The sequence below is a fragment of the Poecile atricapillus genome, chromosome 12, assembly GCF_030490865.1.
Source record: "Poecile atricapillus isolate bPoeAtr1 chromosome 12, bPoeAtr1.hap1, whole genome shotgun sequence".
In the NCBI taxonomy this organism is placed as follows: domain Eukaryota; kingdom Metazoa; phylum Chordata; class Aves; order Passeriformes; family Paridae; genus Poecile; species Poecile atricapillus.
The window spans coordinates 20,276,811-20,301,377 of NC_081260.1; the positions used below are offsets into that span (position 1 = coordinate 20,276,811).

The 24,567-nt window shown below is 46.3% G+C and overlaps 1 protein-coding gene across 7 annotated transcripts in view; it reads left to right on the top strand.

Moving 5' to 3' along the window:
* The window catches only part of ARHGEF6 (Rac/Cdc42 guanine nucleotide exchange factor 6), a 39,160-nt gene that overhangs the window by 10,934 nt on the left and 3,659 nt on the right, over positions 1-24,567 (top strand). For 3 of the 7 annotated variants that reach the window (XM_058847694.1, XM_058847697.1, XM_058847698.1), the window contains 17 exons: positions 2,718-2,845; positions 3,258-3,459; positions 5,957-6,027; positions 7,186-7,280; positions 7,950-8,045; positions 8,890-9,012; positions 10,306-10,444; positions 12,212-12,271; positions 14,396-14,542; positions 15,397-15,483; positions 16,493-16,571; positions 17,428-17,561; positions 18,312-18,437; positions 21,179-21,199; positions 21,997-22,090; positions 23,214-23,303; positions 24,010-24,109. In XM_058847694.1, the coding sequence (XP_058703677.1) occupies positions 2,718-2,845; positions 3,258-3,459; positions 5,957-6,027; positions 7,186-7,280; positions 7,950-8,045; positions 8,890-9,012; positions 10,306-10,444; positions 12,212-12,271; positions 14,396-14,542; positions 15,397-15,483; positions 16,493-16,571; positions 17,428-17,561; positions 18,312-18,437; positions 21,179-21,199; positions 21,997-22,090; positions 23,214-23,303; positions 24,010-24,109 (1,792 nt within the window). Of the gene's footprint in view, positions 1-2,717; positions 2,864-3,257; positions 3,460-5,956; positions 6,028-7,185; positions 7,281-7,949; positions 8,046-8,889; positions 9,013-10,305; positions 10,445-12,211; positions 12,272-14,395; positions 14,543-15,396; positions 15,484-16,492; positions 16,572-17,427; positions 17,562-18,311; positions 18,438-21,178; positions 21,200-21,996; positions 22,091-23,213; positions 23,304-24,009; positions 24,110-24,567 lie in introns of all 7 variants that reach the window. The other 4 variants (XM_058847700.1, XM_058847696.1, XM_058847695.1 and 1 more) reach the window with 4 other exon arrangements.

A 24,567-nucleotide genomic window follows, 5' to 3' on the forward strand; every position in this document is an offset into this window, starting at 1 on the left:
GCCAGAGGCCGCGGGCTGAATGGAGCATCAGGATAAGCCTGGTACCAGCTACAGCAGTTGCTGCTGGCGCCAAGGCTCTGACATGCCTGCACATCCCAACACCCACAGCACTGCTGCATCCCAACACCCTGGTTGGACGCAGAGGGAAGTAGGTGTCAGCTAAGGAAACACTGTGGGAAGATATTTCTGAACATCCATTTGAAGTCCAAATCCTTGTGTCTTCATGGATCTTTTTATGCAAATAACTGGAGGCATCATTTGTAGTGGATAAACTTGTAGTTCAGCAACTGTCCATCAACACAGCAATACAGAGCTTGATGTTTTTGTCTGCAAGAGAGGACAGGGGAGGAAAACCAGCTGTGCTGGGTCAGACAAGGCTTATCTGCCAAAAATAGTGTAGGAATGCAAGCAGAAAGCCCAGCTATTTTAACCATAGTTTAAGCAACATATGGCAGCAGTGTTCTGTGCTGGACCAGGCATAAAATAGGACACTGTCATAATGCAATATAAATGATATGCTTCCCTGCCAAACTGTCAAAGGCAGTTGTACATTTGTTTCTAGGTTGCTGTAGATATTTATAAAAGCTTTGGAAGATTGGGAGAGGCAGGGAGAGTCATAAAATCTACAGTAATGGAGTCATTTCCCTGTGACTGTGGCTGATGACTTGAATAAGAGAAGTCTGGACTCAGGATTTATACCCTCCCTTTCAGAAGGAATCAGGGGAAGAATATCTCACACTGGCAGCCAGCCACGCCCCTGGCCTCTGAGTCATCAAGAGCAGCCAAAACTGCTCCTGCTCAAATATCAGGATGCTTCAGAAAGAAAAACCCACTCTGTTGGCAAAATAGGTTTTACATGGGGAGGGGCTTTGCAGTTGCTACAGCCCAGGAAGCTGGGAATTCACTGTGCAGTTGTCAGGCAGTTGTGTAACAAGCAGGGCAAGGGAGAAAACTGACTCACTGACAGCACACAAGGTTTACCATGGATGTTGCCCATTGGAGCACGGGCTGGCTAGACTGGTGTGTGAGTATGGCACGGCTGGGCTCTGTAAGGCAGCAGCACCTGGAAGTCCTAGGCACGGACCTTGTGCCTGCTGTGCAAGGGCTAGGAGCAAGACAAAGTAAGCCCCTTCCCCAGGAGCTCACAGTTTGTGTTGCTCCAGGTCCAATCTAAGGATGAGATGTTTTCCTATTGGAACAAAAATCCTCTGAGGAGAATAAAAGCCCAGCTGGGTTCCTGTAACTCCTACCAAACTTCCCCTTCAGAATGAGTTTTCCATGCTGACATTCAGACTGAAGGAGACTAGATGAAAAGCAGCCTTGGAGTTTGTCTTTTCTGATTTTTGCTCACATTTCATGGCTGTATCACCCTCTCCTCTTGCAGTGTTTTCAAGGCAGAGCTCCAAATGTGGTCCAGGGACTTGCACACCCAGCGCAGGGATTTCTGCAGACTGCTCTGTTCTGCTTTTGAGGTCGATGGACACACAAGGTCCCCACTGTAGGTGGAAAACTGCAGCTCTGGAATGCAGAAACATTCTTAAATCTGAAGAGAAGCTACAAGACCAATCTTAAAAGTCCTTCACAGTTTACTGAAATGTTAATATCTGCTGTTGTGTCTTTTGAGCACCATGGGACACAGAAAGGAGGTGATCTGGGTAGTGTTCCAGAGTGTGGTGAGGGGTGCAGTAGCAGTGAAGTACTGGGAATTACTGGGTGGCTTGAATCCCATGTTTTTACGCCTCTGCAGCATCCAACAGGATTCTAGGCCTGAATGCTGCCAGATCCTGGAGGAGCTGGAACTGCTCTTAGCAACAAGGCTACTAAGTCTCTGCACAGTTAAGACAAGGAAACGTTTTACACTCTGGAAATTTTTTTGGTGTTAATATAGAAACAAATCACTAATTATGAAAACAGATGTGTCAGAGCAGCAGCATTGCCTCCAGCATCAGATGCGGACAGAAGCAAGCCTAGAGACTGGTTTGCAAAGGAAAGAGCTCTGAGTGTGTGAAGGAGGCAGCTCTAGGAGCTGCTGGGATGATCTGAGTCTTTCCATGGGCAGCTCATCTCCTGGGGATGACACTCCTGTCCTTCCTTGGCATGGCTTGAAACCCTCTCTCACATGACTAATGGCAACGGTCCATGGACAGCAATCAAAATAGTGCCTAACCTCTCTCAGCTGGATAATGAACCCAGAAGGACTCCTCTAAATAGAAGAGTGATTGTATTGGCCGAGTGTTCAGCATTCCTCCCCACACAGTGGAATAGCCCACACTGCAGATGCAGAGATGACCTCAGAGCATTCACTGGAGAGCTAAACTTTGACTCACCTTCAACAGTGCTTACTTGGATCCCAGAAACATTCCCAGTGGGGAATCACAGTACTGAGTACTATTTACTCTTCTACAGTTTTAAGGGGGATTTCAAAGAAATACTGCAATTGGACATGTGGCTGCAGAGCTGGCACAACCTAGGAGTGCCTTGGGTTGCAATTCAACTTCTACCATGATGGAAGGGTTATCCCAGCCCAGAAAACTACCCTCACTGCTGACTGGGAGTATCCATGCTCCAGATGCCATGCACTTGTCCTGCTCTGATAGATGTGCTTTGAATTGTTGTGCCCTGTTCCTGTTTTCTTTACAGGCTTTACTCTGTTTTGCTGTGATGTGGAGGGATGGTGGACAGCTGGGTAAAACTCAGATGTTGTTTTGTTTCCCCAGATCAGCTGTCAAAAGGGCCATGTTCACATCTGTCCTCTCTTAACTCCGCGGCTGGAGACGCCCAGAGTGACTCCAACGGCACAGCTTCCCAGTCAGCAAGGGGGTTACGGAGGCAGACCAAGCCTGTGGTACCCTTTATTTAATGTGTAATCATGTGGTTTGATGGCCTTGGGGATAGAGGAGTTTCATTCATACCTCTGGGTCAACACCAGAGGTTGTTCTCCCCTGATCTCCCTCATGGGTTTGCTGTCTCAGCTGGAGAGAGTCCCACAGGTTCTCCAAACTGCAGTGTTTCTCTGTGTGACATGAGAAGAGTGATTCTTATCTGCCACCCATTGCACTGGGAAAGTAAATTAAGGCTTCGGAGGGACCTTGTGGTCCTCTGAAGGGAATGTGTACACAACAGCAAGATATTATTGGTTGTTATACAGAGCAATACTGAAAAAACAGCTGTCACAACAGAGAAAAACAATGGCTTGTCCTAGTGGTTTCTGCTTTTTTGGACTATTTACTGATGTTTTTCCACGTTTCTTTCCTTAGGAGATGACTGAGAATGGCAGTCATCAGCTGGTGGTAAAGGCCAGGTTCAATTTTAAGCAGACCAATGAGGATGAACTCTCTGTTAACAAAGGAGACATTATTTATGTCACCCGAGTTGAAGAAGGGGGTTGGTGGGAAGGCACCCTGAATGGAAAAACAGGCTGGTTCCCAAGCAACTACGTCAGAGAAATCAAATCTACTGGTAAGCAAATTGCTTTCAAGGGCTGATTGAATGACAGTGGCATAATGCAGTGAAGACCCTCGTGCCTTTGGGAAATTTCTGCTATTTATTAAGGAGAGTTTGTGTACTTGAGACAGCTGGGCTAATGGAAGGATGAGTGAAAGGGTAAAGCGCAGTGTTTCAGATGAATTGCTTGAATGTAAAAATTGTCTTTCTCTTGCTCCCCCCAAGCCCCAGCAGCATGGAAGCAGGGATGTTGTCAGAGGATGAGGACAGAGACGGATGTGGGTCTCCTTTGTCCTGGGGAACTATCAGGTCATTCCAGTGTCTGAGCACAGAACTAGCTTTTTGTTAGAGACCTTGTTCAGGCAATGTATTTGTGTTTGATCCTGTCTTTTCAGGCATCAGTGGAATGGGTGCTCACTATCATGGTGTGGAATCCAGCAAAAATGCATGGCCACAGGGCATGGTCCCAGTTTTGGTCCATGGTGATGGTTGATTTCAAAGTACATTTTCCCCCAGGTGCTTCTGCTGCAATATTGAGAAAGGAGGAAGGAGGGGATGATCTGTCAGTGACATCTGCCTTTACTGAGCTTTGTCTTGAGTGTCCTTAACATTTTCTGTGATGTGGTTGTACCAAGACATAGGGTGGTGATGATGTGAAGCCCCTGGCCAACTGCCCTGTGGCATTACACATCCATTCAAGCAGCTCATCCCTGCCCAGGCCTTTGTCTGAGATTAAACTGTTTTTTTGCAAAATGCAGCTTAACTCCTTAATGGGCCTTGAGGACTTACCATAAACAGAGACCAATGGTGTGCTTGGTGCTGGTTCTATGGCTCAGGATCTGCTCTGGCCTCAAACACTGAGATGCCAGCAGGGGTCTGCAAAGTAGCTGCAAAATGTGCAGCCGGTTGGACGTCCTTGTTTCTACTCTTGCAAAAATAAAGCAAAGGAGGGAAGAAAAAAATCCATTCTTTAGTGCTCAGAATTAGGTCCATTTTTATTTAATTCTAAATGAAAAAAATCATTGTTAGGATATCTCATCTCCCAGTGTTTCCCTCTGGGAAATGATGTTTGAGTTGGAGCAGGAAGTTGCAGCAGGGATTAAAGGCTTGTCTGGCACAACTCAGGAATCACTAATTAACTCAGTGAGGGGAAAAGAGATGTTTTTAAAAAAGGAGAGCAAACTTGAGTCCTATAAGGAAAATTAGATGGGAGTTGCATGACATGACACTGCCTCACTGAAGTGAAGGGCCAGTCTCTCAGACATCCTGATGTAAGAGCCCATCAGATTTTTCTGTCTGCAGAGCTTTTCCCTCCAGATGCTCTCTTGGCACCATTCCACGTGGCAGGAGGGTTTGTTGCCCTGGTGTCTGCATGCTCAGGAGATGTGTCTGTATTGCAAGCAAGGAATGAGGGCCCATCAGTAAACCCTCCCTGCCCCAGGAACGCTGCTGGGGCTGCAGCTGGCAGGGAGCTGCTGTTCCTACCTCCATAGTGTAAGACTTGTCCCTCTGAATGCAGTTACTTGTTTTTCAGCAGTGTCCATACCTCTGCTGTGTCCTAAGTGTGCCCTTTGATTGGAAATATTCTGTGAAATAACTGCAGAGCTGAGCTCCTGTGAGCCTTTAGCTGGAAGTGACAGGAAGCACTATAAGGGCAATAATTAGACAGTACATAAAGAGGGTAAATGTATCAATTTCAAGTTTCTCCTCTGCTATCAGTGTGAAAGTAATTGCCTTGTCTGAGTGATTGCAGGGAGACAGGAGAGCCTGGCTGCTGCACATTGAATGGAGCTGTTTCAGTATGTTCAGTGTGGCCAGGACTGGGCCAGCCTTGCTCTGCCTGCCTGCCCCAGTCCAGAGCAGGGATGGTGTTGCTGGCAAAGGCATGCTGCTGGAAGGGAAGGAAAATTGGAGCGGGGATTTGTCCATGTGTGTGAGTGTGAGTGCTGGAGGCATCCACAGGGATTTATTAAATGCAGAATGAGAATTGATTTTCATGGTTTTAGGAACTTTTAATTTAAATCTACATTCAGAGAAGGATTTTGCATCACAAGTGACTGCGGGGATTGGAGGTCAGCATATTGATTTGGGTTGGCTTCAAGTGCCTTGTGAATCACCTGGAAAAAAGCACAGTACCTGCGACTTCTGACAGACACCCAATTTTAAAAACAAATTTAGTTTTTAGGGCCAGGTAAAGCAACACTGTAGTTTGAAACATTTCCAGATACTGGGCTGCTGCCAGGGATTTTGGAGCAAACCTGGACACTGGCTGGCAGAGGCTGCACAAAGCTTCTGGTGTGACTCACTATGCCACTGTCAGTGTCATGCATACTACTGCTTTTATCCTAGTTTTTTGTGAAATGGGGAAACAAACCCTGCAATTGAAGTTTTGTGGTCACAGGAGTGAAGTCACGTTTGCTGGACATAATGTGGCAGTGTCTTTTTCTGATGCGATGAGAGCAGAGCACTGTAATTTATTCATGGATTTTTTTTTTTTTTTTTTTTTGTACAGAGAAACCACTCTCTCCCAAAGCATTAAAAGGGCTAGAAAACACTCAACTAACAAAGAATTATTACCCGGTGGTAAGTTTTTATGTGCTGATCATACATTTTAATAAGTAACATGTTATTAATCTTCTGAAGTGGCTCCTTCCCTTCAAAATCATTGAAGCAATTTGTAACAATTGGGGATGTGACTTGGTGTTTAAATGCAGCTGTTTCCATTCCCTTGATTCAAGGCCACAGAGACAATAAACCACAAATGGAAGTGACTGCAAGATGTCAAAAGTAGAGACTTGAAGTAGACAACTGAGACAATTAAGGAGAGGTGACAGCTTTCAAATCAATGCAGGGGATAAGGCACAGTATTTCCTGTTGATAAAGATGGGGATAATGTCGTGGTGTAAGCAAGCCAAATCAGGGCTCTGGCCCCTTTCTTTGGTTTGGCTGGAGATGTTACACCCCAAGGTGCCTGTTCTGTGCCTCTGCCAGCAGCTGCAGGCCTCGGAGAATGGGCAGCTGCCACAGCTCATGGCCTGGCTTTGTAACTGGGCTTGGCCTTGGAGCAGGTCCACAGCCTGCCTGGCCATGAATTGCTGCTGCAGAAGGGGTGGGAAAACATCCCCTCCTTTACATATTGCCGCCAAAGTGAGGAGGTCTGGCAAAGCAGGGGCAGTTACCTTCCCCCTGTATCCAGGCTGTGGTGTAAGAGAGTGAAGATGCCTCATGTGAGCATCCCTGGCTCTCAGTGCTGGAGTTGAATCCTGCTGATCAGTGTATCTAAATATATTTCAAGCAAAGCAAAATAGAAGCAGTATGTCCAGGGAACTGGAAGCCACCTCCACCATTTCCAGCACTGAGAAACTGGAGTACTGACTGGGAGTGTGCAGGCACTGGCTTTGCCTGCTGTATGGCCAGAGACAAACCAGCTGCTGAGATGGATTAGCAGGACCAAACCAGAGTATTACATCCCTGAAGTGGCAAATGAGGTGTGCCCTGGCTTGATCTGCCACAGAAGCAGCCTTTACCACCTGCTTTCCAGATCTCCCCAAGTTTGCAAAGTCAAATCTCAATATTTGACCACCAGGACTTTCCTGAGTGTTCTGGGTTCTGCGTTAAGAAATGTAATTTCTGGACTTAAAATACACTTCCATGCTTTTCCAGTCTTGGAAGCTGATGTTGTATTCTTTTGACTAATTTGCTAGTACAAAGATCTTCTCAGCTCTCTGTCTCTCACCCTAGGTGTTGCAAAATATTCTGGAAACAGAACGAGATTATGCGAAGGAACTACAGTCACTTCTGGGAACTTACTTAAGACCCCTCCAGTCTTACGATAAGTAAGATATAAGGGCATCTGAGGTGGAAAGAACATTGTGGGAGCCTTGGGATGTCATGGACAGAGGGCATGTGTTTAGACATTTGTTCAGTCAGGAGAGATGGGAGAGTGGTATTTTAAGGCCTCTGTATTTCAGTCACTTCTCCTTTCCCAAAATCTTCATGTGGGAAAATTTTTTGTGCTCTCAGTATTGTAGGCCTAAATGAGAGTGGTATGAGAGTGACTCTTAGGATGACAGAAACAGGCACATTAGCTTTGGAAACATCCAGCCTCACTCAAGGAACAAAGAAGCCCCATACCACTAGGACTCTCCTCCCATAGGGAAACCCACGGCATGAATCCCTGAAGAGAAAACTCCGTCTCTTTGCACACACCTCCCTCCCCACCTCTGGCTCAAATCCCATCTGTCTGTGTCTATTAGACAGCTGAAGAGCTGAGAAGATTAGTGGGTTTAAGTGATTAAAGTCCAATTAAAATAATCCTTGGCAGCAGACATCTTCAGGAGACTGTGGTCTGTAGCTCACAGATCATGAGTTTTGTGTTCTGTCTGATGCTGTATCTGGGAAAGGGAAATTTTTGTGTCTTTTTTGAAGGACTGCTGATGAATAAAAATGCAGTGCTCCTGAGAGCAACTTCTCTTTGATGGTAACTGGTGGTGTGGCTCTTGTAGGCTCAGTGCCGGGGACATCATGGCATTGCTGGGAAACATGGAAGAAATCTCTGCTTTTCAGCAAACACTGAACCAAGCCTTGGAGGAAGTTGCAAAGTAAGTTCATGTCATAGCAGTGAGGTTGTTAAGCTTTTCAATTGTAGCTAAAAGTAATAGTAATAGAAGTAATAAATACATAGAAATATTCATTAATGTTCCTCCTGTCTGCTGTCTTAGACTTGTTAAATATAGAAGATAACAGGACTGAAGAAAGGTAGCAGGCAATACTTTGGCAGGAGGGAAGGTAGAAGGAACTCTGACATTGCTGGTGTTAAGGCATCTGCTGAATGAGTCTCACTAGACCTGACACAAAAGTGTGCCTCACCCAAAGATGCAGACACATGCAGGGTGGGAGATCTGGCAGGCATGAGGATGGGAATTGCCAGGGAGCAAAGAGCAAATTATTAGAGGTGATAATTTCTTGCAGGGAGGCTGACAGACATGCTTAGCCTTAGCTAAGGGCTGAAAAGAAATGGGGAAAGACTGAATATTGGGCATATATTCAGGCTGTGGCTTCTCCTTCTTTCTCTGGTTTTTCATATTCATGGGCAGCCCAGAGAATGGGACCCACCCCTGCACTGCCCCTAGGTCCAGCACGTCTTCATCCTCATCATCCCAGCTGTAGCTCTGCTGGTGAGACATACCATGTTGTGTCACAGGTTATCTGAGGCTGATAATGGGTTGTGATGCTCTCTGTCTGCACCACAGGAACCCAGACCCACCTGAGGATCCCCCTCTTCCCCAGGTTGCAGGTGTGGGTATTTTGCTCAGTGCTGCAGTTATGGGGTGATCTGGGAATGCCCCTGAGCAGTGGGGAGTTCCTGGGCAGGTCCCTGAGAGTGCTGTAGCTGCAGGGTGCAGATCCAGAGGCTTAGCACGGCTGGTGTGTTGGTGTCTGTAGGCTCCCCGAGAACCAGCAGCATGTGGGAGGCTGTTTCATGAACCTGATGCCCCAGTTCCGCGCCCTGTACCTGACGTACTGTGCTAATCACCCTTCAGCAGTGAATGTCCTCACACAGCACAGGTGAGTGATGAAGAAGGAGATTCAGACTCCTTTAAAAAGTTAACTTTTGTTATTAATACTTGGCCTGGCATGGCTGTTGACCTGTGTTTTGACAATAGGGCAAGGGTATTTCCTGCTGCTGGAGCTTTGGGTTTTTCAGCCGGGCCTTTCAGCCTCAGCATGAAGACAGCTCCCACTGCTCATGTTCAGAGCTGATCTCACAGGTCCTTTTTGCACATACAGGACTCCCACCTTGTGTCAAACAGGCAGCCTCAGCTCTGGCAGTAGCATCATCTGTGATTGTTACTTGTTAAAGGACCCAGATGCTGTTTCAAACCCACTGGTCAAGTGCTCACACACTGACAAATGGGAGGGTGTTCCCCTGTGGCACCATGGTGGGGGGAGCACATCGTTGGTCATCCAGTCACCCAGTTGCCCAGTTTATTAATTGAGCTTCTATTCAACCAAATGATTGATTTTCAGGGTCATTGGTAGATCACATTAATAACATCTTTCTTCAACATGACCCATGTAAGTAGACACTTGAATTTGTGTGATGTCCTGCTCAAAAGTGTGCCAACCCAGGTTGCTACCACTGTGTCATCCCTAATGCAGGTTAGCTGTCCTCCCTGCAATGATGGGAAAGCCAGGACCACATCCATAGTATTTAAGTCTTCCCTTTCTGCAATGGGAACTCACAATGTATTTACTTACCTGCTGAAACCCAGCTTTTATTCAGTGTAACAACAAGCCTGGCTCCAGCAAATGACTCATTCATGTGATTCCTGAGTCTCACCTCTTCTCCTAAACCAACCAAAGAATCAGCTTTGGCAAATGTACTGACACACAGAAGCCATGTTCTCTGGAGCAACATACATGCAGTCACCTGCATCACAGCTTCCAGCAGGGTCCCAGTGCATTACTTCAGCCTCCTCCAGCACAGTGCCAGCTTATGCGGGTGCTGCCCTCCTCCCCCTCTCCCCAGCCACCAGATACCTGGCCCTATGCCACTTTGCTGTGCTGGGGACCAGCTGCTGGCACCAGTGTGCCCCAGGGGCTGTGCATTCCAACCCCTGTGGCTACACAACATCCTGCCCTGCTTTCCAGGGGAGAAGGGTCTTGCTTGGCTAGGAGCTCCCTGCCTGCTCCATGGAGTTGGTGGTGGGTGGGGGGGGTGCTCAGAGAGGATTCTCTGCTGCCTCTAAAGAGGCCCAGCTCAGAGCAGAGCCCTGGCCATCAGGAGAGCATGGGAGGCAGCAAAACACAGCCCTCAGTTCTGAGAGCCCTCCTTGTTGTTGTTGTCTCTTTTTATAGTGATGAGCTGGAGAAGTTCATGGAGAGCCAGGGTGCAGCCAGCCCAGGCATTCTCATCCTGACCACAAGCCTCAGCAAACCCTTCCTGAGGCTGGAAAAGTACGTGACCCTGCTGCAGGAGCTGGAGCGGCACATGGAGGTAGGTGGGGTGTGGGGCTTCTGGGCAGTCTTTGCCCCTTGATGCTGCCAGAGCTGCACCCTGATCTTCAAGAGATACCTCTGCCTCTTGGTATTTGAGCATCATATGGCTAAAAGTACTTACATCTCCAAGGAGATGTCCCATATGCCCCAGACATTATCCACCTTTCAGATTAAAAGTGAGAGCACAAGTAAAAGCACAGTCTAGGGTTGGGCTGCAGCTGCTGTTTATTTGCCCAGCTGAGAATAAATCTGTGTTTTTGTTATCGTTTGATGAGATTCCTAAGCCTGGCCACTCACTCCTGTGGCTTGCAGGCACATTCCCACCCCTTGCCCTAGGGTTGTGCTTCTGGGTAGAGCAGAGCTGCACAGACAGACATGAATCTGGCAGCTATCACAGACACAGGGGTGGAGAGTGAGCCCCTGGGAGCAGGGAGAGCAGCCATGGGCACAGAGACTTCCTTGGCAAGAAGCAGGTCTGCTTCAGGACGTTTCTTGCCCCAGGGACTGTAGAGATCTCTGCTATTGGAGCTCTGCTACTCACTGCTGATGCACGTCAGCTGCAGAAGGCGAAACACAGGGGTGGTGCAAGGGGCTGAAGAAAACAGAAGTAACAGTCTGTTTCTAAGCAAGTTTACTTTTTCCCCTCATCCAGTTTTAATTCAGCACACTTTTCCATGACCTACTATCAAGCCAAAGGATTACAATTTCTGTGCTTGAGCCAGGGATATGCCTGCATAGTAGAGGTCATGAGAGCCTGCAGGGTAGGCACACTCCAGACCTACCTGTACCCTCTCACCTGGCTGAGCTGAGCTGCAGGGACTGAACTGGGCCTGTCTGCAGCCACCATGCCCATGCAGGGATAAAGTGCTCTTTGAAGGATATGCATTGTGCTCTTTGCCTGCTCTTTGCAGACAATTCAGCAGTAGATCTGGGGACACACACATCACCTATTCCTCTTAGTTTCTAAGCTGGGTGTGGGAGTTTTGTTGCATGAATCAGTAGGGCTGAGGTTTAAGCTGTGATGCTGTGGGAAGAGGATGGCTGTGTGCAGTGTGGATGTACACCACAGCATTCCTTGTGCTGCTGCAGAGCCACTGAGGGGGCAGGTGTGTTCAGGGCAGCCACTCATCCCACATTCCAGGTAAGCAATCCCAGGCTGTGGGGACAGCTCCATCACAACCTAGACACCTTATGATTTTCTTGGCATGAGGACTTGGTGGTGAGGAGCAAAGCCCTAGACTCAGTGGAAAATTCTGGGAGAGTACTAGCATAGGGTTCAGAGATAAGGGTCACCATTCTGCTTTTACCTAGCTCAAGAGCTCTCTGCTCAGACACAACCTCCCTTAAACCCAGAGGTGAAGCCCCCTTGATGCTCATTGATTTCCACCCTTGATATGGCAGAGGCTGGAATACCTGGCACATCAATGGAAGTTTCCTTCCTGATGGTGCACCCTGCACCACTGCCTGTTTTCATTGTTTTTTCTTTGCAAGTCAGATTTGTTCTAAGTCAAATCACACCTACTCTTGCTCTAGCCACTTCACACTCGTTAAATTGGTATCAGTGAATTGCATAGATGCTTTTACTCACGTTGAAGTAGATGGTGGGAAAGGTACCTGGGGGATTTTGGCCTCCTCCTGAAGCCCATGCTGCCTGTATCTGCAGCCCTGAGTGTCCTGGGACAGTGGTTGATGCTCAGGATGGGTTGTTGCTCAGGGTGGGTGCCACTGCTGCTGATGGCTGAGAAATTTGCTCTCCCTTCACTAGGAGGCGCATGCAGATCATGAAGATGTTTTGAAAGCTGTCACATCCTTCAAGTCCCTTGTGGTAGGTGGCAATTCTTAAAATAGAGCACTCCATTTCAGGTCTGCATTTCATGAAGAATGAGTCAAATATGACATTTGTCTCCTCATTAGGAAAAAAGGTCTTTTGGAATGGAAAAGATGGGTTACAAAGAAACTTAATTTCACATTTCAAGCCTAGAGCTGCTCCTCTGGCTGCAGTAAGTGCATGCTGGCTCTATGGTCTCAGAGTAGAGATGGTGGATCTCCAAGTTTCTCCTCTATTACTGAAAGCCACGTGTGGACTCTGGTGGCAGTAGGGTCCCTTTCATCTGTTGTCTCCATTCCCTAACCATTTGCCACCTGAAACTAGACCACCCCTTGCTCATGGAGGGAGAGGTTAGCACAGCTGTGACTGACCTAAGTGCTGGTGCCAGTGGGAAGTTCCCCTCTGAGCCCATGGAGTAACTCTTGGTTTTGCTGAATTTTGCTCCATGGGCATCAGGAGGCTTGGACCACATTCCAGTAATTTGTGGCTCCAGGTGCCATGGCTGTCGGTGTGGAACAGAGAGAAAGGATGAGTCAGAGATAAAAAACCTTTTTCGGTGAACTCTGTCACCTACACACCTCAAAGTCCTGCCACACTGAGATGAAATAGAGGGGGAAAAGCCATCCATGTGCACAGTGGTTTTACCTGGAAAAACTTTTTTTCGGTTATTAAAAAAGCTCTAGTCTCTCTTGCTTTGTAGGCACAGAGAACCTTTCACTATAACCACTCCAGATATGGTCTAGCTTCCTTCCTTTAGCACAACAGATGTCACATGTTTGTGACAGATGCAAGTATTTAGCAGTGCAGATAAAAGATAGGGAGGAGAAAGTTCATAGAAAACAGGAAAGGGCGATCATGTTACATTTACTTAGAAACTCAACACCCTTTCCATTTATTCTGGAAGCTAACAGGGAAATAACTCATTTAAATTACAAGGTGTCATTAATCTTTAGAAAATCTCGTAAGTGCTGGATGGTTTTAGTTGAAATGTGTACTTGGCTGATGAGTAATTTAATGTCATTATGACACAACTAAAGAGGTTCAGTGTGGATTTGAGGTTAGACAGTCAGAGGTGCCCCTAGTGATGGGCATGTGGTCCTGTTATAGGACCAGGAAGGCTCCCAAGCAAAGGCAGGAAGGGACCAAGGAGCCGCTGTGATTCACAGCGGTGCCTCTGCACAGACTGTGATTAACTCCTATGGATTATATTTGGATTTCTGTCCTGGGAACACTGGATTCGGACACTTGGGGAGCTGTCAAAACATACAACAGTTGCAGAACCAGAGTAAACATCCACATTTTGTTTCAAATGTGTGTGGTTTCAAACTAGACGTAATGCAGCCTCTCTCTTTGAAGAGCTGGGTAGTCAATGAATTGGAAAGGAGGAAAATGTCTGTCAGAAAAAGGGGTTTGGAAAAAACCAAGCAATTGGTGAAAACAGCCCTGGTTTGGCTTTACAGCAATTTTTCCTGTTGGCAGAGGGGTCAGTTAAAGAAAGTATTGCTTGGATTTACAGGACTCTTTGTTCAGTCAGCATTGTCCTGTCTTGCTGAGAGCTGATGAGAGACTGATCACCCTCTGGAGCTTCCCCAGTCCCCAGCAGTGATGCATTCTTTTCAATTACAGCACTTTCAGAAGATTCTTTTTTGTGCTAATCTACAGCACCACCCAGTCCTGCTTTTGGGTTCCCAGATTTTGGTTAGAAAATATCCACCCATCTGACTTGTGGGGGCTTTGCAGTGCTAGAAGTTTAACTCCACTGTTTGGACAAAATGGGCAAAATCTCTCTGAGCAGTAGCAAAATTAAAGACATTTAACTGTGCAGCTGGCTTGGTTTGGAAATTGTGACCCTGAACTCTCAGAGGTAGGGCTGGTTTGGAAAGAAAAGTTTGCTCAGTGCAGTTTGCACTTTCCTTGACATTAGAATGTAATCATTATTTCATAAATCACTAGAATGTGTTTTTTTAACAGACTTTATATAATGGAGCCAAAGCAGGCTTTTCTGATGCCTGACATGACCATCCCTGAGCCCACAGGGCTGTGTGAGTGTTGCTGGTGAAACTGGGATGGTTTGGGTTGGCTCCTGCCCTTCACCTAACAAAGCTCTGCTGTGATTCCCAGTCACAGTGCCAGGAGCTGAGGAAGAGGAAACAACTTGAGCTGCAAATCCTTTCTGAATCCATCCAGCGCTGGGAAGGAGAGGACATAAAAATGATGGGAAATATCATCTACATGTCCCAGGTTATGGTGCAGTCTGGAGGAAATGAGGTGAGTGTGGTGTTCCTTCTGTGGGCTAAAGACTTCGTGTCTGAATACTCACTTGCTCCTGGGGTAAATTATGCGAGGCAACAGCTCCTCTCCTTCCAGACCACAAATTGATAATAAATAATGCAGATAAATACTTTTACCTTGGGAAGAGCTGTGCAAGACTGTGCACATCTTTGGAGTGTGTCAGGCACCCCACAGGTATAGCTTCAGGCCTTTGGTGACACACTTTTCAATAAAAGAAATATCTCAGTGTCAAATAGCACATTAATTTCCCTCTTTCTCCCCTGTGACTTACACTGAGAAATGAGAGTGACTAGAAAATATCCTGTGTGCAACACAGGGGCTGCTCTGATGCCCTACCTCAGAGCTTAAAAATTTAAGCTTGTGCTTTAACTGCAGCGATTCTTGTCCTAGTGGTCCTCATGCATTGCACCAGTGCCTGACACAGAGCTTCCCCAGCGGTGCTAAAGCCATGTGTGCTGCATGCTCATTGTAGGAAAGCACCTGTTAGCACTGAATTGCTTGTTGCAATTTTTCCCTGGCAAGGGAGGACCTGTAAAACAAACCCGTGCAGCATGTAGTCCCAAAAGTCTTTCTTGTTTGGAACGTGGGATGCTGGAGGACATAAGGCCTTCTGAGGCACTCTGCAATGATTGGAATAGGATTAGCAGGATGCAGAGAAAAATCTATGCAAGGAAAACTGGTACATACTGTAAGGAAAAAAAAAGCCAGAATAGCTGGTTTGGGGGTGATCTCACAGGCTGTGATTCCAGTTGCAACAGGTTCAGTTTGCTAGAGGCAGCTGTTTGTGATGCATTGCAGACTGCACTAACCTAAATGCTTATCCCTCCCAGGAGAAAGAGGAGCGGTATTTCTTGCTGTTTTCCAATGTTTTGCTGATGCTGTCTGCAAGCCCACGGATGAGTGGGTTCATCTACCAGGTAGGCATGCTTAGTTTGAAATTGCAGGGTGTTTGTTGTAGAAAAGCAAATCAGATAGTTCTTATCAAATTCAAGTCCTCTGCATCCTTCCAGCTCTCTGTTGTGATGCTAACACCCCAGGCTGGGAACCAGGGCTTGGCTTTACCATGTGCAAGGATAGTCAATGCCTTTGTCCTGATAATTGGTTAAGCATAATTTGGTAAGCGAATGCCGTGAAACTAAAAAAAAACCAAAAAACAAAAAAAACAAACAAAAAAAACCCAAAAAAACAAAAAAACAACAACTCAAAACCTGTTGTTTTACCTGCTCTTCTTGAGAGTGAAGTGTGTGTGTAAGGTGTCCTGATCCAGCTGTAGGGTTTTGACCAGCCAGCTGGCTTTCAGTTTTGTGTTGTCTCTGGAAAATTCTTATAAAGCCCACTACAAAGAGCATGAAAGTTCCACACCATAAGGTACTAAGTATAACTCTGTATTTCATGTGTTCTACCATTTTCCATCACATCCAATGGCTGTTGAGACCTTGGCTTTTCTCCAGCTGTGTGAAACTATCAATACTGCCAGGAAAAGGATGCTCTTATTTTGATGTGTCATTTGTCATAGCAAGGGAGATGAGAAATATTTGGGAAATATTTGGCAGGGTTTTCTGACTTGACCCATCGGTGGGAGTAAGATGAGCAGGCAGTTCAGCATGCAAATTAGAGGGATGGGGAAGGCTTTCAGAAAAAGCCAGGGGAAATTGATCCTTCTGATTTGACTGTAAAAAAGGTTTGCACTGAATGAAGGAAAAGGGCAGCAGATGATTCGGGATGACTCAGTTGTCATGGGAGCCTCATCTCCGGCATTTGACCTAGTTGTGTAGGGAAATCTAGATCCATACATTATAGGAGACTGTTTATGCAGTCTGAATCCTTCACAAATTAATTTTAAATGACAATTTCCAAAGAGAAAGAAATCAACAGAAACAAGCAGAACAACACCTGCAGACACTGACTGCTTTTCAACTCTCCCAGGGAAAGCTGCCTTTGACAGGAATGACACTGACAAAGCTGGAAGATGCTGAAGGGAATGAGCACATGTTTGAAATCACAGGTCAGTGGGGCCCTCTGCCTGGGGCAGTCCTCCCAGTGCAAACAACAGTTGCCACTGGAAGTACTGGTCCTCCTTCCCCTAATCCCCCACCATGATCTTCCTCCTGCTCTTTTACCATGTGTTGTCTAAGTTTCTGAGCACTTCTGTCCTGCTTGAGGCAATCTCCAGCGAGTGCCCTGGAGCTCTGCCTCTGGCTGCCTTTGGAGACCATAGTGTTTTGTATGAGACAAATCTCTCACCCCAGTAGCACTGCTCTGCACTGGTGTGCCTTGTCTGCATCCAGCAGCCATCCCTTATAGTTCTGAGTCCCTCATTTATTGACAGATTAATAGTTTTGGTCATCAGGGAGCTTTCATCCCATTTTCTCTTTCAATTTATCTCATTGCTTTTAGGTATACACAGTCATTTCATGCTCAGTGCCTGGGCTGCAGTGCAGCTATTTGTGCTGGTGGTATTTGGTGTTGGGATCCTGTTAATCGTAGAAATGTTATGTTTAATTACCTTCAGCATTAAATAATCCTCAAACATTCATCTCACCAGCTCCCTTAGCATTTCTTGTAGCTCCCACCCTGTCACTGGTTGCCTGGAGCCGGATGAGCAGTCATCATCATTGTAGGTGAGATGCTTAGGGACAAAGTTTAGTGGTGCACCTTGCAGTGATGGGTTAATGATGATCTCAGATGTCTTTTCCAACCTTAATGATTCCGTGCATCTGTTTCTGTCTTTGCTCTGGCCTTTTTGGAGCCACTGTGCAAACTGAGGAGCCATTTCCTGCTGTGCTGAGCTGATCTCACCCTGTGTTTCCTCCTTAGTCTCTACCACTTGCTAAAGACAATTATTTAACCCTCTGCCACAGGGAACATGATGGAGCGGATCACTGTGTCCTGCAGCACCAGCCAGGACTTGCACGAATGGCTTGACCACTTGCAAAGGCTGACCAAAGGGACATACAGTACTGTCTCCAAAACACAGTCCTGGAGCCCTCATTCAGTAAGTGTCACCTCCTGGCCTGTGCTGCCTGCTGTTGGAGTCCGAAACACAGACTGTGTGCACTTGTTTCTGATGCTTAGCTCTGAGATCCAGAAAAACACTGGATTTCATATAGCATGAAATTTATGACCATGTTTTCATGGTGATACATGAGAATAACTGTTAAAGTTAGAAAAGCCACAAAGCCATTTTGTACCATCATCAGAAAGGAATGTGCTAGATTGCGGTGAATTGAACTTGTGCAGAAAGTCTGGAAAGACCTGCCCTGTTTTGTGACAACATCCTAATAAACACAAGAAACAAGATCCTATGGCTTTGGAGTTTTTGTCCTGATCCAGAGGACTGAGATAAGCAGGACTCCCCGTGAGGGAATATCCCCAAGGAGCTCAGCTCAGAGAAACTGAGAAATCCAGGGCTGAAAAGAAGTGCAGAAGAAGCACAGCAGCAGAATCAAGAAAAAAAAAAAAAAGAAATTAAAAAGAATTAAAAAAAGTTACTCCTGGGTTCTTCACTGCTGCCTGGGCTCTCTGTTTCAGCAGCACCCTGACGCTAATGTAACAAGACAGCTGTAAGACACATCCTGCAGTTTGCTTTGTAACCATGTTGTGCTTGTATCATTTTACATGTATCCTGCCCTATTTTTGTTGTAACTTAGATGTCTCAGTATCTCAATGCTTGTCCATCCCCCTGCACTTCTCTGCCTTGTTTTGTGGTTAACTGTCTTGGTTTGCTTCTTATCTATTTTTTCAGACATTTAGTTCAGCTGGGCAGATCCGTGGGCCTCTGGAACCCCCCAAAATCCTCAAGCCCTGGAGCTTGAGCTGCCTCCGTCCTGCTCCTCCGCTCAGGCCATCAGCAGCACTGAGTTACAAAGAGGTAATAATCCCACCTGCCTGTCCAGGACCCTGATTTCACACAATCCCTGGACCTTGTGTCCAGGTTTTGTATCCCACAGCAGGGGTACAGAAATGTAGGTTCTTGGGGATGTTGAGAGAAATGACTCTGCCAGTTTGGCTTCTGCCATGGATGTCACTGTGCTGGGCTTCGTGCTACACAGGACTCATGAGTACATGGGTTTGCAGGCTGGATATTTGCTGTTGGCTGCCATAGCCAGCACCCTCAGCTGCTGGATATCACCAGTCCCACATCTGGGTGTCCCATTGAGCCTTGTCTTTTGTCAATGCCTTGGTGGAGCTGCCTCCTTTCCTCCTTCCTACCTTGGTCTGAACTTGAACAGGGGCCTGCGCCCTGCTGAAATGTGCTCCAGCTGTAGCAGTAGCTCAGTGATACAGGATTGAGAAGATTGAGAAGCATCACAAGGAAAAGGCAAAATGTCTGCTCATGTTGCTTGTGTCTTCCACCCCATTTTGGTGTCTGAAACAGGATGTGGGCTTGAGCCTCCTTTGCCACCCACCTGAGTGTTACACAGCAAGGTCCTGCTGGGAGGCAGCAGCCGAAGGATGGCTTCACCTGCAGGAATCACAGCCTGGGAGCTGGGAGGTGGTGTGGGAAAACCCAAAATACAGCCTAGCTCTGTTGTCACCCTGCACCACAACTGTAGGGCTCTTCTTCCCTACCTCGTGTTAAAATTTTGGAATTACTCACCAGTACCTCAGGTAGCGTTCCCCTTACTGAGTGAGCAATTCTGGATCTGAGTCAGCTGCCTTTCTCGGTACAGCAGCCCTGGGAGTGTTTCTGCCCCAGTGGGGATGGGGACAGGGATGGGATTTGGACCCCCTCAGCCCTCCCAGCACTTAGGGATGGAGAGTCTGGCATTTGGCAGGACTGTGGGTCCGCTGCTCCAGGTAGAGATTTGAAGTAGCCTCATTGCGTCTTGTTGCATCTAATTCTTAGAATTTGTAAAGTAACACATTTCAGTTTGGGAATTAAATTGTTTAAATACCAAGTGAGCAGACTGAAAATGATCCATAATCTTTGCATGTTCCAGTTTCCTATTGGAGGCTAAACCATTTCTTGCTTGCATGGTGAATTAAAAATATAGGTAGAAGCTTGAGGTAGAAGAGAAATTTTTCTGTGGGGAAAAAACACAGATTGAGTGATATCTTAAAAACCATGGTCCTTTGCAGTTTCTTGTCCCCTGCCACTCATAGCAGGAATTAAACTCTCTGTGTGAAAATCAGGAGAGAGGTTTTTGCCACAGAGGCCTAGCCCACAGCGATTCCCAAGGGATAGGATGCTGGATGATACCCTGCAAGGTGTCATAGGACCAAAAATGTAGCTTCCATGGGAACAAGCTGCGATGACCATGTCAATAGAAATTCAAAGGCTAACATGTCCAGCAGAGCTGGGCAGGCACAGCCTGGTAGTCAATCCAGCCTGAGCCTGGGGAGAGACTCATGTATACAAGCCTGTGATGACAAATGGGAAATAGGCTTGGTTGTTGGCCCAAGCAGATCTGCATCTATCTCATCTCTCCCTCTGGGATGCTTAATCACTAAACAGAATCCCTATTTCACTGTATTTTAGTTTTTTGTTTAAAGTAGATCACAAAATAAACAATGCTGACAGCTTCATGCAAGCACTTTTCTATAATGAAGATATAATGAAGGAATACAAATTTCAAAGGTTACTTGCAGGGAAATGAATGGGACAGTTTGATTAGAAGAGCAGAGATTTTTAGACATCCAGTGTTACTTTACTTGTCTTCTCCTAGTGCAGGATGGGATGGCACAGTCTTGTACACTTTCTTGTACCCAGCTGTGCTCAGGAAACTTTAGACCTTGCTTGTATACAGCACCTCACTCTTGTTATTTCCATTGAAGTTGGGTCATTTTTCCTGTTCTGTTTCCAATTAATCATTTGAAATGACAGAACAGGTAAGTTCTGTGGGTAAAGTGCTATGTCTGCATTCAGTTTAGCAAAGGGAAAAAGATTTATAGATGGTTTCTTTTACTACCTTTTTTTTTTTTTTTAAACTGGCTGCTTTGCATTAGGTGAAGGTTTTATAACATCAGGGTTCAGGATTTTGCTGGGCAGACCTGCAGGAGAGCCTAGTGGCTCCCTGGATGAAGCATCCCAGGGATGGAATCCTCCAAAGGATGTGCAGGGAGCTCCCCTGCCAGTGGAACAGAGTGGCGTTGCAGTACTGATGCCTGACATGGTCAGGTCTTCAGTGAGGATGGAAGGTCCCCTTTGAAGAGATGGAGTCCTACCAGATTGTCACCAGGGTGGGCAGAGCATCCTGGCATCCTGACCGGGGTGGGTTGAGGCCCTTATGGCTGGTGTTGAGTGCAGACCCTGAGTGCTTCCTGGGGCTTGGATGGAGCCAGGCACATGAGGCTCCTGCAGTTGTAAGCACCAGTTTAGGCAACCAACATCCACAGACACCCACTACTAACCAAGGAGGCATGTTCTCTGTGTGTTTAGAGTGCATTAATGCCCACTCACCCTGCATCTCACATGTAAATCTTCAGTTTTGCATGACAAGGTGCTCCTTTGCATGTTGATAGTGCTTTAAAACCAGTACAGGGGGTGTGCTACATTAATTGCAGGACTAACATTGAAACGTGGTTTAGAATTGTGGATTTAATAGACTTGATGATAAAAATCTCGAGTCTCTCACACTCATCTTCTCTTTCTTTGCATATTCATTGTAGAGGATGTCTTATATCTTAAAGGTAAGGGTAGATACATCTCTTTGGCTTGTTGTGGCACAGAATGCTTGTTCCTGTTAATGCTTCTTATGCTTGCATGACCCTAATTTTGCCTTGTTGTATCAGTAAGTTTTTATCAGAGTCAGTAACAACTGACAAATATATTTTGAGATAACTCTCAGAAAGGATTTAGTGTTATGGTACTTAACCCTCCTGGTATCCATTAAATCCTTATTGCATGTAACCTCCTAATACACTAATTCTCTCCAAATCAGCAAGACTTTTAACTGAGTGAAGGAGATAAAAACTTGTGATTCTTACTCATGGAGTCATAGCAAACACTAACTTTGTGTGCATTTGTCTGTTCTCTGTGTATATGTGTGTGTGGGATTTACACTCTCAAGTTGTGGGCATTTAGAAGCAGAGCTATTTGCCAACTCTTTTATATTAGAAATCAAGTCAGTGGAATAAACGACATTTTAGGGTTTTCTAGCACAGACCACAGAGTTGGTAAGCATACTAAAAGTGCTATGAATGTATTTGAAGTTTTTGGCTAAAGGATTTTGAGAAGAGTTGAATTTACTAGAGCATCCTGTCCTGGCCCAAGCCTGAAGGTGCAATTCCCACTGCTATTCCAGGGAGCAGTGGGTCACTGGTACATGTGAAGGGCAAAAACTATCATTTTCCCCAACCTTGTCATTGTCTGTTTTGTAGCTCTCTAACATGTTATGCATAGCATGGGTAGCTGCACCCAGCTGTGCTGCTTCACTGTCCCAGCTGCCTTTGGTTCTGGTTAAATACAAGAGTCTATTTCTCTATAGGATTCCAGCAAAAGTCCAAAAACAATGAAGAAGTTTCTTCCAAAAAGGAAAACTGAGAGAAAACCATCCGATGAAGAGTTTGTTATTCGGAAAAGTAAGTGTTGCCCAGAGGCACTGTGGCTGCTCCATCCCTGGAAGTGTTCCAGGCCAGGTTGGATGGGGCTTGGAGCAACCTGGTCTAGTGGAAGGTGTCCCTGCCCATGGCAAGGACTGGGACTAGATGATCTTTAACCCCAACCATTCTGTGATTCTATTTTTCTTTCATTTCTGGAGATTTTCTTTCATTTCTGGAGATCTCCACAAGACTTTGAAAACAACCTTTCTCGCAGTGCAGCATGTGACAGGATGCTCTCACTGTGAGCCTCTGTGCTCCTGAGCACAGGAGACTTCTGGAAGTGCACTGGTCCTCACCCTCTAACAGATCCCTCCTCCCCTCCCAGTTATGGCTGCCAGACATGCCACCACCCTACTCATGATTGCTAGCACAAGGTCATGGGTTGTGGCTAGTCTTATTCTGGGTATGAAGCTGAAGAACTACTTCCAAGTAATTAAAAACTGCATTAACCTGCACATCAAGAGTCACAGAAATATGTCTGACAGCTGAGACAAACCCTTACATGGCCATGCCAGCAGGTCCTTAGAACAGTGTCCATGGGGAATTAGGAAACAAAAAGGTCCCCATCCCAACAGGTGTGTTCACTGGCAAAGAGAGGTGTCCTGAGGGCTCCCTAAAGTCCACTTGGAGCACACCTTGGGGGCTTTACACAAAAGGCCATGGTCACCCAGGCATGGTCAAGCTGCCTTGCACAGCTCTACGATGAGCTCTCTCCCTTGAGAAGACGGCAATGAGCGGAGGCTGGAAATCAACACTTCATGTTTCCAAGTCCTGCTCTGCTGCTGCTCTACCAGACTTCCCACACTAGGGCTGCTTTCCCTGCCCATCTCCCGGTGCTGTCTGCACCCAAAGTAGGGCATCACCCCCGAGTTTTGCCAAGATGAGCAACTAAAGATGCGTTTTCACACCATTTGGTCATGGTGCTTGATGCCACAAAGGCTAGAAAATGTAAAGGACCTCAAAACAGATTGGGCAAAGTCCCAGAGACAGTCAGCCAAAGAAATGGCATGACTCTCTCAAGGGGCTTGGGAGCAAAGACAGGGAGAGACAAGGCCAGAGTACCTTGATTTTTGTGCCTGCTGTTGTTCGCAATGTTTTACAGGTACTGCTGCGCTGGAGGAGGATGCACAGATCCTGAAGGTGATTGAGGCATACTGTACTGGGGCAGGCTTCCAGCAAGCTCTCAGCTCAGGTGGGCACACAGCCACATTATTTAGCTCCTACTCTGCCCACAACACTGATAACCCCTTTGGGAAAAAACAGATGTTGCATCATACAGCAATGAGACTCATGCTAGGAAACTGTAGTGTTCAATCTTTGAGATAAGGAAGCTTTATCTGCCTAGTGGTTTAGTTGCCATTGTTTTTCTTCTAAACACAGAGAATGAAGCAGGTAGGAGGGCAGATGAGACACTGCTATTTCACCAGTGATTACCTGATGATAATCTCAGGTTGCTTATAGCTTTAGAAAGGAAGCATGAATATTATCTCTTAATCAGCTGTGTGTTTAAGAACAACCTGCTTCATAAGAACCTATCTTAGCATCTTCAGCTCTGGAAATATAACTATTTATCATTGCTGGTGAGATGTCAGCCAGTTAAATCACTGAACTGTCAAATAATGGTACATAGAAAAAAGGGAGTCCATGGTTCTTTGGGGAGCTCTTGACCCTAGTTGAATTGTTTCATTTATAAGTCATGATGTAACTTTAGATGAATGAGTACTCTTGAAAATTTTCCACTTGCTGCTGTAGCTCTGGGTTAGTGGGATGTAGCTCACATCTCCAGCCTGCCCCAGGCTGATGGTGGAACAGGAAGAATGAGAGCTACTCTCTGATGTAGCATGGGCACCAGGGAAGATTACCCCTTTCTCTCCCTCATGAATAATTCTTGTACACAGGCTCCCGTAAAGATTCCATCCCCCAAGTCCTTCTTCCTGAGGAAGAGAAAATCATCATAGAGGAAACACGAAGCAATGGCCAGATGGTCATGGAGGAAAAGTAAGTGTGGCTGCTCTTCACTTAGAGATAGATCCCTGTGTCACTTTTTGGAAGGGCATTAAAAGCCAATGCCCTCTCCTTCTGTGTCTCCACAGAGGAGCAGGCCTGGTGTCATTGGCTGCTGCCTTAGTCCTGGCAAAGAACCACCAGACAATTTCAACTGCCATTTTGTCCCTTTTAAGGACAGAGCTGCCTTCCCAGCTGCCCTGATGTGCCTGTATTCCTCTGGGAGTCTGGGTCCCAAGTTTATGGCTTATCCAGATGTAGGATAATGGGGTCAGCAAGGACAGAATCAAACAAGTGGCTCTTAGTTTTTTTAGCTACTGATGTATTTCACTGTTGCTGCCTCTCAGGAGCCTGCCTAGCACCTGCCTGTGAGTGCTCCCAGCCTGTTCTGTAACTTCTGCATCTGTGTGACTGTGTTGTACCTCTTCCTTTCCAAGCCAGTCAGTGTGTTC